Source organism: Esox lucius, chromosome 5, assembly GCF_011004845.1.
Source record: "Esox lucius isolate fEsoLuc1 chromosome 5, fEsoLuc1.pri, whole genome shotgun sequence".
NCBI lineage: Eukaryota > Metazoa > Chordata > Actinopteri > Esociformes > Esocidae > Esox > Esox lucius.
The window spans coordinates 27,180,995-27,195,657 of record NC_047573.1 but is presented as its reverse complement, the minus strand read 5'-3'; the positions used below and the strand labels follow the sequence as shown (position 1 = coordinate 27,195,657).

Below are 14,663 nucleotides of genomic sequence, written 5' to 3'. Positions count from 1 at the left end.
AACACCAATTATATGCAGTAACTGGAAAATTATGTACATCAACTAACCAGGTATTTCAACATTTCCATTAAGACCTTAGACAGAGTAATAGAATGGTCCATCAAACTGTTGATTAATGGACAATATGACAATGTGTAAGTGCAGATTAAGTAGGTGTTTTTGTCTTTAGTAAACCATGAGTTGGTTTCCCTTCCTCTTGTGTTGTGATGGGAAGATTTCACACCCATGACTCATTACTATTACTTAACTCTCCAGGATTAAGAGTATATAAGATGTTCCCTGATCAAACACCACAAACCAGATTCTATTAAGGATCAAACATGAAGCCTGTCAGTCTGTGCCTGATACTGGCCAATATGGCATTAGTGGTTTACTCTTTGCCAATAACGGAACCTACAGAAGAAGATTATGCTTTTGGAGAGGTATGCTTTTTGTTAAATCTTATGACTGGAGGGACATTAAGACTTTTGAAAACATAAATGATTACAATGGAACAGATGTGAACATGTAACTTAACTTGGCCTTGTCATTTAGTAAGTATAGAAAATAATGTGTCTTCATAGATTTACCTGGTTAAATGTAGGCAAATGGATTGGAATGTTAATCATATGAAGGTGTGTGAACTATGTAAATCCCTGCTTAGTGGCTATACACAGTTAATTCAGGGTTGTACAGTAAGGATGGCCCAATGGCCAGTAGAAACATCAAGTGGATCTCGTCAGTCTGTGGCCCAACCCGTGCCAGTAACTTTCTCATCCCATTTTCAGTTCTACATATAGTCTGTCTTAGTCTACCACTGACTCAACTGTTGACAAACATGAAAGGTACCAGGAAAGCCTAGTTCTGCTGGGCCCGGATTACAAGGGATGAATGTTGTTGTCATGTGTGGATTCGATCTGTGATTTCCTATGTGGTGGACTGCGTCTTTATACACTGTTAGTCCACTACACTATTTAAACAGTGGGTGTTGTTGCTTGGGATATGTGCGTAGAGATGTGGTGTCTATATACTTCTGCCTTGTTTAGTTGGTCGAAACTCCAGGGATCTCGAAACTAGTTTCTTATATTAGCTAACATCCAAACCAACAACAGGTATGCTACACTATGTTCAACGTTTTAAATTACTAAAATATTATTCTAGATAGCAGGCTAATAGCTATACACTAATGAAAACAATGACTCCAATCACTCACTATGTTTTGTAAATCTAAAATAGAGAAGAATGTGTTCTTTGTCGTTGCAGTTTGTCCACCGAAATATAACCGAAAACTGTTTTATTTTAGGCTTACTATAAAGTAGCTACTGATGCTTGTAGTCAGAAAAGTTTTAGTCTATCCCGGAACAAATCCTAATGCATAATCTTTTAGTCCGCGGCAAGGATCAAATGCCGGTCGGCTAACCACTATGCTGTTTATCAATGGATAATCAGTAACTCCTGCATTCACTCAGTAAGACACATTCACTCTTCTAGAGATGTCCACACCCAAACATCTATTTAAAACATTTTACAGATAAGACTTGCATTCAAACTTTTTCAACTAATTTAGTGCAGTTACAGATGCACTTGTTGCAAAGTTACAGATGCACTTGTTTCAAAGCTGTTTGCACTGGGCAGCCGAAGTGTTGCATTTCACATGTCTGAAGAGCAGTACCCACATAGCCAATCTGCTACAATCTGCATTTCTTCTACTTCCCCACGCGCATGGTTGATATTGATATTTAAGGTGACCAGATTTCTGAAATGAAAACCGGGGGGGGACATTTCCAGGTCGCCGATCAGTATATCACTAAAATATCCCATGTTATTATCTATGTTTCATGTACAGTGGATCTAAAAAGTCTACACACCCCTTTGTGTGGTTTTTGTGATGTAAGAGACAAAGATAAATCATGTCAGACCTTTTTCCACTCTTAATGTGACCTATAATGTGAACAGTTCAATTGAAAAACAAACTGTAATCTTCAAGGGGAAAAAATTAAACATTAAATCCTTACAATAAACTGGTTGCTTAAGTGTGCACACCCTCTTATAACTGGGGATGTGACTGTGTTCAGAATTAACCAATCACATTCAAACTCATGTTAAATAGAAGTCATTACACACCTGCCATCATTTAAAGTGACTCTGATTAATCACAGATAAAGTTCAGCTGTTCTAGTAGGATTTTCCTGACATTTTCTTAGTTGCATCTCAGAGCAAAAGCCATGGACCGCAGAGAGCTTCCAAAGCATCAGAGGGATCTCATTGTTGAAAGATATCAGTCAGGAGAAGGGTACAAAATAATTTCCAAAGCATTAGATATACCATGGAACACAGTGAAGACAGTCATCATCAAGTGGAGAAAATATGGCACAACAGAGACATTACCAAGAACTGGACATCCCTCCAAAATCTATGAAAAGACAAGAAGAAAACTGGTCAGGGAGGCTTCCTAGAGGCCTACAGCAACATTAAAGGAACTGCAGGAATTTCTGGCAAGTACTGGCTGTGTGCTACATGTGACAACAATCTCCCGTATTCTTCATATGAATGGGCTATGGGGAGGGTGGCAAGACACCCAAGCCCGGCTGAAGTTTGCAAAAACAAACATCAAGTCTCCCAAAAGCACGTTGGAAAATGTGTTATGGTCTGAACTTTTTGGCCATAATTCCAAAAGGTATGTTCGGTGCAAAAACAACACTGCACATCACCCAAAGAACAGAGTCAGGGTGGAGGGAATTATGAACAGTTCCAAATACCAGGCAATTTTGGCACAAAATCTTCAGGCGTCCTTTAGAAAGGTTCACCTTTCAGCACGACAACTACCCAAAGCACACATCTAAATCCATAAAAGTATGGCTTCACCAGAAGAAGATTAACGTTTTGGAGTGGCCCAGCCAGAGCCCAGACCTGAATCCAATAGAACATCTGTGGGGTGATCTGAAAAAGGCTGTGCACAGGAGATATCCTCGCAATCTGACAGATTTGGAGCGCTTTTGCAAAGAAGAGTGGGCAAATATTGCCATATCAAGGTGTGCCATGCTAATAGACTCCTACCCAAAAAGAGTGCTGTAATAAAATCAAAAGGTGCTTCAACAAAGAACTAGTTAAAGGGTGTGCACAGTTATGCAACCAGGTTATTGTGAGTTTAAAATAAAAAAAGTTTTTCAATTGAATTGTCCACGTTATAGGTCACATTAAAGGTGGAAAAGGTTCTGACAAGATTTCCCTTTGTCTCATTCTTTTACATCACAAGAACCTGGCATTTTAACAGGGGTATGTAGACCTTTTATGTCCACTGTATTTAGTCTAACAGGTACATCACAGTACAGAAACACTACAGTCAAGACATTTGTATGAACTGAACAGCCATTCAGTGGTCCTGGTATTCTGGGTTGCATAAGAGCAGAAGAGAACATGAGCAAAATGTCTTCTCCAGTCTTTCTCCTCTTCTCTTCACTCATCTTCTCTTTCTTAATTTCCACCTCACTCTTCTACACTCACCTTGCTTCCCTCTTTTTACTTCCTAATGTTTCCTTTTCATTCTCTTCTTCTAACTCTCCAATCTTTAATAATATGTAGTACACTATTACATTAAATACTTTGGTTAACAGATTCCCATTCCTTGCCTCATTTCTGTATTTTATCTCAAAAACATTGTTTGGAATACTTAATTGGCAGGCTCTGTAATCATATCTTCACCTTTCCTCCTCTATCTCCTATGCTAATGTTATCCATGAGAATGTCAACATATATTTTCACACTACTTATTAAAATACCAAACCATTAAAATTGTTATCAACAAATACCTTTTGTCATAATTATTTGTGCATTAATTTAATATGAATATATTTTGAAAATAGCCTGTCCACTGTATGTTTACATGTGAACGTTTATTAACTAACCTAGCTAGCAAACATAGTCTACATAGCTATCATTAACGTCATTGCTACAGAATATTTTTTATGTTGCATGCTAAAGCATTATTATTTAAGTTGGTGCCAAGGCATGAAGTATGGACTAAATAATATTGCACCAATATTCAATACAAAACTTTGTAGACCAAATTTGTCAGGGTATTTCTAAGGTGGCCTACAAAAAGCCAGTGAAATGTAAGCAATCCATCAATTTTGTTTCCTTTATAGACTGTGCTTCTCTCTTCAGAATTACTGTATTGATTAACAGCTTTTTAACAATAAAATAATAACAAAATATATCCCAAGAAACAATGCATACTATAGCTAACTAACCAACAATATACACACTCTGATTGACTCTAATATATTTAAGAAATTCACTGGGCCAATGAGAAAAAAGTTTACGTAGAAAAAGATTGCTATGAGAGCCTCATATATTTTATATTCATAGCACATTAGTATGGTACCATAATTGGCTTTCATACTGACATCATGCTTTCTGTACTTACTGTAGACGTACCTGAAAAGGTTCTATAACCTGACAGAGGAGACCGTTCCAACAGCCAGACAGGGGCCAAGTCAGAGGAGCAGGAAGGTCCAAGAGATGCAGAAGTTCTTTGGCCTAAAGTTGACAGGAACCTTGGACTCTGAGACTTTGGCAATGATGAAGAAGCCACGCTGTGGTGTACCTGATGTTCAAATTGGGCACTTTAGTACCTTCAACAACCGGAAGTGGAAGACAAACCAGCTTACCTACAGGTGAGGGGTGAGACAGACAAAGTTCCATCCATCCATCTTCTTCCGCTTATCCGGGGCCGGGTCGCGGGGGCAGCAGTCTAAGCAGGGATGCCCAGACTTCCCTCTCCCCAGACACTTCCTCCAGCTCTTCCGGGGGGACACCGAGACGTTCCCAGGCCAGCCGGGAGACATAGTCCCTCCAGCGTGTCCTAGGTCTTCCCCGGGGTCTCCTCCCGGTGGGACGGGACCGGAACACCTTCCCAGGAAGGCGTTCCGGAGGCATCCGAAAAAGATGCCCAAGCCACCTCAGCTGACCCCTCTCGATGTGGAGGAGCAGCGGCTCTACTCTGAGCTCCTCCCAGGTGACCGAGCTTCTCACCCTATCTCTAAGGGATCGCCCGGCCACCCTGCGGAGAAAGCTCATTTCGGCCGCCAGTATCCGGGATCTTGTCCTTTCGGTCATGACCCAAAGCTCATGACCATAGGTGAGAGTAGGAACGTAGATTGACTGGTAAATCGAGAGCTTCGCCTTGCGGCTCAGCTCTTTCTTCACCACGACAGACCGATACATTGACTGCATTACTGCAGAAGCTGCACCGATCCGTCTGTCAATCTCCCGTTCCATCCTTCCCTCACTCGTGAACAAGACCCCTAGATACTTAAACTCCTCCACTTGAGGCAGGCACTCTCCACCAACCTGAAGTGGGCAAGCCACCCTTTTCCGACTGAGGACCATGGCCTCGGATTTGGAGGTACTGATTTTCATCCCCACCGCTTCACACTCGGCTGCAAACCGTCCCAGCGCATGCTGAAGGTCCTGGTTAGAAGGGGCCAACACGACAACATCATCTGCAAAAAGCAGAGACGAAATTGTGTGGTCCCCAAACCTGACACCCTCCGGCCCCTGGCTGCGCCTAGAAATTCTGTCCATAAAAATTACGAACAGAACCGGTGACAAAGGGCAGCCCTGCCGGAGTCCAACATGCACTGGGAACAAGTCTGACTTACTGCCGGCAATGCGGACCAAGCTCCTGCTTCGGTTGTACAGGGACCTGACAGCCCTTAGCAAAGGACCCAGGACCCCATATTCCCCAAGCACCCTCCACAAGATGCCGCGAGGGACACAGTCGAATGCCTTCTCCAAATCCACAAAACACATGTAGATTGGTTGGGCAAACTCCCATGAACCCTCCAACACCCCGTAGAGGGTATAGAGCTGGTCCAGTGTTCCACGGCCCGGACGAAAACCACACTGTTCCTCCTGAATCCGAGGTTCTACTATCGGCCGTATTCTCCTCTCCAGAACCCTGGCATAGACTTTCCCGGGGAGGCTGAGAAGTGTGATCCCCCTATAGTTGGAACACACCCTCCGGTCCCCCTTCTTAAAAAGAGGGACCACCACCCCGGTTTGCCATCCCAGAGGCACTGTCCCCGACCGCCACGCGATGTTGCACAGGCGAGTCAACCAAGACAGCCCCACAACATCCAGAGACTTGAGGTACTCAGGGCGGATCTCATCCACCCCCGGTGCCTTGCCACCGAGGAGTTTCTTGACCACCTCAGTGACTTCAGCCCGGGTGATGGACGAGTCCACCTCTGAGCCCTCATCCTCTGCTTCCTCAATGTAAGACGTGACAGCGGGATTGAGGAGATCCTCGAAGTACTCCTTCCACCGCCCGACGACATCCTCAGTTGAGGTCAACAGCTGCCCACCTCTACTGTAAACAGCGTTGGTAGGGCACTGTTTCCCTCTCCTGAGGCGCCGGATGGTTTGCCAGAATCTCTTCGAGGCCAGCCGATAGTCCTTCTCCATGGCCTCACCGAACTCCTCCCAGGCCCGAGTTTTTGCCTCCACAACCACCCGGGCTGCAGCCCGCTTGGCCTGTCGGTACCCGTCAGCTGCGTCAGGAGTCCCACAAGCCAAACAGGCCTGATAGGACTCCTTCTTCAGCTTGACGGCATCCCTTACTTCCGGTGTCCACCACCGGGTTCGGGGATTGCCGCCTCGACAGGCACCGGAGACCTTACGGCCACAGCTCCGAGCGGCCGCTTTCACAAATGGTGGTGGAGAACATAGTCCACTCGGACTCAATATCTCCAGCCTCCCTCGGGATCCAGTCGAAGCTCTGCCGGAGGTGGGAGTTAAAGATCTCTCTGACAGGAGACTCGGCCAGACGTTCCCAGCAGACCCTTACAGTACGCTTGGGCCTGCCGAGTCTGTCCAGCTTCCTCCCCCGCCATCGGATCCAACTCACCACCAGGTGGTGATCAGTTGACAGCTCCGCCCCTCTCTTCACCCGAGTGTCCAAGACATGTGACCGCAGGTCAGATGAGACGACAACAAAGTCGATCATCGACCTGCGGCCTAGGGTGTCCTGGTGCCACGTGCACTGATGGACACCCTTATGCTTGAACATGGTGTTCGTTATGGACAAACTGTGACTAGCACAGAAGTCCAAGAACTGAACACCGCTCGGATTCAGATCAGGGGGGCCGTTCCTCCCAATCACGCCCCTCCAGGTGTCACTGTCGTTGCCCACGTGGGCGTTGAAGTCCCCCAGTAGAACAATAGAGTCCCCAGTCGGAGCACTTTCAAACACCCCTCCCAGAGACTCCAAGAAGGTCGGGTACTCTGCACTGCCGTTCGGCCCGTAGGCACAAACAACAGTGAGAGACCTATCCCCGACCCGTAGGCGCAGGGAAACGACCCTCTCATTCACCGGGGTAAACTCCAACACATGGCGGCAGAGCTGGGGAGCTATAAGCAAACCCACACCAGCCCGCCGCCTCTCACCATGGGCAACTCCAGAGTGGTGAAGAGTCCATCCTCTCTCAAGGAGTGTGGTTCCAGAGCCCAAGCCGTGCGTAGAGGTGATCCCGACTACCTCTAATCGGAACCTCTCAACCTCACGCACTAACTCAGGCTCCTTCCCCGCCAGCGAGGTGACATTCCACGTCCCTAGAGCTAGTTTCCGTGTCCAGAGATCGGGTTGTCTAGGCCCCTGCCTTCGACTGCCGCCCGATCTTCTTCGCACCGGCCCCTTATGGTCCCTCCTGTGGGTGGTGAGTCTGACCCGTCGCCTAAGACCTGTTTGCCTTGGGAGACCCTACCAGGGGCATATAGCCCCAGACAACATAGCTCCTAGGGTCACTCGGGTACTCAAACCCCTCCACCACGTTAAGGTGGCAGTTCTTGGAGGGGACAGACAAAGTTGACCATGTTAAATTGATTGTAAGTCAAAAGATTATTGCTTAGTAATGGCAACACCAATAAAGTTGTCTTTAAACTTTGAGAAAATAATTTGTTTTAATCATCTCATTAATTTGGAGATTTGTTTGTATTTTCAAGCTATACACAGAGGCACTATAAGTGATAGTCCTTTTCATGTTTAACTGATGACATTATTAACATTGAAAACTGTTTTCTGATGTTGACTGTTGGTGCATTGTGTTCTTCAGGATTGAGAACTACACACCTGACATGTCTGTGGCTGAAGTGGACCAGTCCATAACGAGAGCACTACAGGTGTGGGCCAAGGTCTCCCCCCTGAGGTTCATCCGCATCTACCGTGGTACTGCAGACATCATGATCTCCTTTACGAGAGGAGGTACGCAGTCTTGATGTGATGAGTTAAAGGAATTCTTCTTGATTTGGTTGTATTTGAAGGCTTATGGTGTCAAACCCCACAATAAGCCATTGTTAAGTTCTGCCTGAAGTTAGCCTAACTAGCATTGTCAAAATGAATGAATTGAAACCATGCACTATAACACTAAGACATGAGCTACATTTAAAGACGAAATTACCTCTTAAAACACATTATGATTGCTTAATTTACCTCAAACAACCTGCCAGTGTTTCCATCCCAATGCTTCCTTCTTATTTTTGCAATATAATTCCTATTTGTAATTGCAATGATACTTCCTATTTTTAAATACACTGATACTTCCTATGGTTACCTGTCAATTTTGTATCGATCTGTAAATGTATCAATCTGCATCTATTTCCTTCCCCAGAGGAAGGTTGTCTCGTCCTGGCATGTCAGGCATGCCTTCTCTCCCTCATGTGTAGCATGTACATCTGTTTGTGATTATTACCCTCACCTGTGTTCCTCATCACTGTCCCTATTTAAGTCCTTCCTTTCCTATTGGGTTTTGTCAGTTTTATTTGGTTTACACGCCAGAGTAACTATTTTCTGTTTTGTGTGTTATTTGAATTATGTTAGGTCTTAGTTATTTTCATGAAATGCCTTCCATTCTCCCAGTGCATGTGTCCTGTCTCCTTTTGCAATGTCATTAATATTTTTGTGTCTCTTGGTAAACACACGCTTATCATGTGCTAGCTGCTATAGTAAAACAAGCTTAATATAACTTTGGATTACTCAAAATCAGTAACGTAGTCTGATTAAACAGATGTATGGATTAGTTTCCTATTAAGAATTTTAGAAGATTGAAAGACATTTTCTTACAATTACTTTAACATAAAGTTATATAAAGCTCCGGAAAAAATTAAAAGACCACCAAAAAAGTTGAAAAGGAAAGTTTTGAGTGAGGAACAGAAGCATTCAATTTGCAGTGGACTCTTAATTTTACCCCTTCTGTTCCTCGTTCAAAAACTTCCTTTTCGACTTAGTTTTTTCCGGAGCTGTATAGATGGCCACATACAGATTTTGTCTTTTATCTTAATGGTTATGTGTACAGTGAGGGAAAAAAGTATTTGATCCCATGCTGATTTTGTATGTTTGCTCACTGACAAATAAATTATCATTCTATTATTTTAATGGTAGGTTTATTTGAACTATGAGAGAAAAAAACAACAAAGAAATCCAGAAAAATGCATGTCCAAAATTTTTATGAATTGATTTGCATTGTATTTAATATAAAACATTTATTTAATATAAAAAACAAGTGATATCCATAGCTTACTCCCATTCACGGCACTCTGTGGTTCTCATAACACCCCCGACCCCCAGCATGCATTTGTTCAGAGCTTCTACCTTTCCTCACCTCCTGCATCCACTCATCCCTGTTCACCACCGACCAAAACATGCAATATGTTACTCCCCAATACCCTGGTCAATACACAACACATTTGTGCTAATCTTTGATAGCTCCTACTATGATTTCTCCCATTTGTGTAGATCATGGTGATTTCAACCCCTTCGATGGCCCTGGTGGCACCCTTGCCCATGCCTTTGCCCCTGGCCCTTACATTGGAGGAGATGCCCATTTTGATGATGATGAAAACTTCAGCTTCATCTCAACCAGAGGTAAGACATTCACAACAACATGGAACATTACTTTATTTACCTTGTTACAAATGTAGGACAATCCTGGGTGTTATGTCATGAAAGTTACCCCAAAAGCGTAGATGTGTAGTTATGGTTTTTCCTTATATAGGGTACAACTTGTTCCTGGTTGCTGCCCATGAGTTTGGTCATTCCCTGGGTCTTGACCACTCAAAAGACCCTAGAGCACTGATGTTCCCAACGTACAGCTACAGAAACCCCAGAACTTTCTCTCTTCCCCGTGATGATGTCAATGGTATCCAGTACATCTATGGTCGGTATTCCAATATCGTTTTTCCTTTTACTCTCTTCAGTCTAATATTGTTGTATTTCAATTTGTTTGCCTCAGAAAAAAATACATTATATGATTGATCTCCAAATAAATAAATAGAAACTTAAATGTCCAATCCATACTGGAACTTGAAGAAATGTGTCTGTGTCCTCCAGGTCCAAACCCAGATGTGAACCCCAAACCAGACAAGCCAGAACCTACACCCCCTTCCACTCCAGATGCCTGTGACCCCTCCCTGGTTCTGGATGCTGTCACAACACTTCGTGGAAAGAAAATGTTCTTCAAGGGCAGGTACAGACCATCATGTAACCTACATCCGACTTTCAGTCGCTTAACCTAGAGTAAAATAGTGACTAGCAAACTAGAGGAATGTCCTCGCATGACACTATTTCCCAGGGGGAAAAACTACTAATTTACTCATCTCCTCCATTCAACTTTAGGTTCTTCTGGATTAACTTCTCCAAGAACAGAAAACCAGTGCAGAAACTCATCAAGGCCTTCTGGCCCCAACTTCCTGAAAACATTGATGCTGCTTACGAGAGTCTCGTATCAAACAAAGTGTTCATCTTCAAAGGTATGACCGAGTACTGATTGTCTCAAATTAGGCCTGGTATGGCTGAAGTCTTGACAAAAATAATCAAGGTCACTGTTGAATTAGCACTAGCTGTACAATATGAATACACTACAGGCTACAACATATATTAGGATCATACACAAAGGGAACCTGTTCAATTTGTGCCTGTAATCTTGGTAATTATATAACATTTTCCCACAGACATTCAGGTCTGGGCTATCTCTGGTTATGAGATAGTCCCTGGCTATCCCAGGTACCTGAATGCTGTGGGTCTACCGCGAACTGTGAAGAAAGTTGATGCCGCCCTGTACGATCAAGTCTCCAAGAAAACGTTGTTCTTTGTTGGTGACAACTACTACAGGTTAGTAGAGTCTAGGGTGTACATACGATTACTGTATATACACTGGTCAAAAAAATTAAGGGAACATATAATCATCACAGTATAACACCAAATCAAGGAAATGTCAGGGATATCAATCTGTCCAGTTAGGAAGCATACGCGATTGTGAATTAATGTCACCTGTTTTGGTGCAAATGAACGTGACAACAGGTGCACTGGAGAGGAAACAGCAAGACAACCCCCAAAAAGGGAATGGTTTTGCTGGTGGTGGCCACAGAAAATTGCTCTCCTACCTGACTGATTCTTCTCTAGTTTTGCGTTTTGCCAATGTCCTTGTCATTACTGTTATCATAAGGCCGTACCTGCAGCCCATTTAGGTTGTACAGGTAGTCCAGTTCTTCCACCATTACAAGAAGAGAGCTGGACAGGGCTTAGAAGGGCATCAACCCAGCAACAGGAGCAGTATCTGCTCATTTGTGCGGGGAGGAAAAAGAGGTGCACAGCCAGAGCCCTACAAAATGGCCTTCGGCGGGCTACTGGTGGAGGTGTAAAAATTATGCTTTGGGGGTGTTTTTCTGCAAAGGGGACAGGACAACTTCACCACATCAAAGGGATGATGGATGGCCATGTAAGTCATTACCATCAAATCTTGGGTGAGAACCTCCTTCCCTCAGCCACGGCATTGAAAATGGGTCATGGATTGGTATTCCAGCATGACAATGACCCAAAATACACGGCCAAGGCAACAAAGGAGTGGCTCAAAGACTAGCCAGTCTCCAGACCCATAGAAAATCTGTGGAGGGAGCTGAAGGTTCGAGTTGCCAAACATCAGCCTTGAAACCTTAATGACTTAAGAAGATCTGCAAAAAGGAGTGGGACAAAATCCCTCCAGAGATGTGTGCAATCCTGGTGGCAAACTACAAGAAATGTCTGACCTCTGTAATTGCCAACAAGGGTTTTGCCACCAAGTACTAAGTCATGTTTTGCAGAGGGGTCGAATACTTATTTCACTCATTAAAATCCAAATCAATTTATATATTTTTTTGTTATTCTGTATGTCACTGTTCAAATAAACCTTCCATTAAAATTATAGACTAATAATTTATTTGTCAGTGGGCCAACGTACAAAATCAGCAGGGGATCAAATACTGTTTTCCCTCACTGAACATGTGTTGCCATCCAATATTGTTATGAAAAGTATAACAATCTAATTACTTTTTCTGTTGCCATAGTTACAATGAGATAACAGAAAGGATGGACCAAGGTTTCCCCAAGCGTGTGGATGAAGGGTTCCCAGGCATGACAAGCAAAGTGACTGCAGCCTTCCAAGTCCAAGGTGAGAATTAACATCTAAACATACACGTGCATTAGAAGCCAAGGAAAATGTTATTTCCCCCTTTCTACTTGCATCATTTCTTAATGAATATTTGAAAGTCCCACGAATAGCAAATTCATATGCCATATACGAATAATCAAATTCATATACCATATTTGTCTTGTTTTGAACATTTGTCAGAGTGACATGTCTCTAATTTCTTTACCCTGAATGTCTTTTCAGGATTCACCTACCTCTTCAGTGGTCCCTTAGTGTTTGAGTATAGCATGTGGACAAAGAGACAGTTTCGTGTTCTGGGAAACAATTACTTCCTGCCTTGTTAGCACATCATCACTCATTTAAAGTAGCTGTGACCAACAATCAATGTAGCCAAATCCCAAATTTGTAGATGTGTCTTAATATAAAGTTTTTAGTTACACATTTGTTATTTTGGTTAAAAAACTTTACGTTTCTCAATTAAATTGTATCCTCAAAATGTAAAACATTTATGTATATTAATTAACCAAAACATATTTAAACATTTCATATTCAAATACATTCAATGTAATTGTGATGTTTATTTGTTCCAATAATGAATGAATGTAAGGTATGTAGTCCCAGATCTCTGTTAATGGATGAGGTAACTAACACATGGCATTCATGCTTAGGGAGGGAAATGACCTGAGATCTCTCATGAAAAATGTATACTCCTACACAAGATCTAAAAAAAAAACTACTCTCTTTGCAACTTAATTTTGATTGACTGATTCATGTAGTCATTTTAGTAGTGAGTGGTGAATTGGGTTCTATCATACCTTGTAAACAATACAAATGTATTAATCTAATTACTACACTATTATTTGTTAAAAGGGCCCTGGGGGTATATTATGTCTGAGATATTTCTAGGGCAGTGAGATTTGTTCCACACATACTTGGCCAGAAACAGTGAGGTAACTTTTTTTGGTTAACAAAACACACACAGTATAACAGTATGTCAAATGTGAGCGAGATCTGAAAAATGAATGAAGTCATGTTTTGTTTTCCTCATGCAACAAGTCAATTTTATATGAATGTATGTATACATTTTTTTGTAATGGTTTTGTGTAATCTGACAAAAAGGGGTGATAATACAGATGTAAAATGTGTTTAATTAATACTTCATAGTTTTAGGTGCTATATTCTAGGAAAGCAATTTACATCTTGTATATTTTGTTGCCCAAATAAATCCAATTCAATATGTTCTTTCTGGATCAACAGCATCCTCAACACCTGTAACCTAGAAGCAACACTACAGCAAGCGTTCACCGTTGCCATTAGCAAAGGAATGCCTCCTTTGAAAAAAAATTACAGCTGCTTCATGGGATCCCAGGAATTAAAAATGTCAGTAAATGGTTATTTGATGAGTAAACTATTTAAAAGGATAGTTAAATATAAAAAAAGTGTTTTATAATTTCCATTGCCTACTAAAAGCCAACAAAGTCAATACTGCGATATTGATGTTGTTTAATGCACATGCATTATACGCTGGTATAAACGTTCATATAAAGTTGTTTGAACTACAACTGTTAGTCTGCTTCAAGTAACAAATTGCAGCGCAGCAGAAAATAAATTCTCCCACCGACTCAAGTATTGTTGTCTTCGTTACTACGGTAACACTTTGTCCTTGAAGGGGTAGCTAACCTTGTTCCGTTAGATGTTCTGATATCGGCTTTAGACTCGCTCTATGTCCTCGGCTAAAACGCGTATGTCTGTTACAATTTGAGTGTATGACCCCATTGTGACTACCAAACAATCACAATAAGACAACGGTTCAAAGTCAAATTATATAGCTAGCCATCTAGCTGAACTATAGCTAGATCTAAAAGTAATCTCACTGACATCTAGTGCCTGACTATGGAAGTACTGGTCCCAACCATAGACTGTAAATATAATGGACGACGCCCTTTCGCTCTTTTCCATTGGTGAAAAATGAAGCCACCAGTGTCCTGATACGGCGCTGACATCTTGGACTTGCGTCTGCGCAGATAGCGATCTTGGGACCAGTTCTGCGCAGTAGTTATGCGCAGTAGCGAGAAGGAAGTAAAGCCGTAAAGCCGCGAAATCAACGGCCCCACCCCTGTGCCCCGCCCTCACTCTCCCTCGCAGAATGCGCATTCCGTAATCAATCGCAAGTCCAAGTACAGTACAACCTTTGCTTGTTAAACCTAGACGATATGTTATAGC

General features: G+C 42.6%; 1 protein-coding gene across 1 annotated transcript; it reads left to right on the top strand.

Moving 5' to 3' along the window:
- Positions 1 to 312: 312 nt before the first annotated feature.
- On the top strand, positions 313 to 13,556 carry LOC105005972 (collagenase 3). Its single transcript, XM_010864257.5, has 10 exons — positions 313 to 422; positions 4,411 to 4,655; positions 8,094 to 8,242; positions 9,773 to 9,901; positions 10,032 to 10,193; positions 10,367 to 10,502; positions 10,652 to 10,785; positions 10,987 to 11,146; positions 12,358 to 12,461; positions 12,684 to 13,556. The coding sequence occupies exons 1-10, from the start codon at positions 321 to 323 to the stop codon at positions 12,782 to 12,784; spliced, it is 1,422 nt and encodes a 473-aa protein (XP_010862559.4). The 5' UTR covers positions 313 to 320; the 3' UTR covers positions 12,785 to 13,556.
- The last annotated feature ends 1,107 nt before the right edge of the window (positions 13,557 to 14,663 follow it).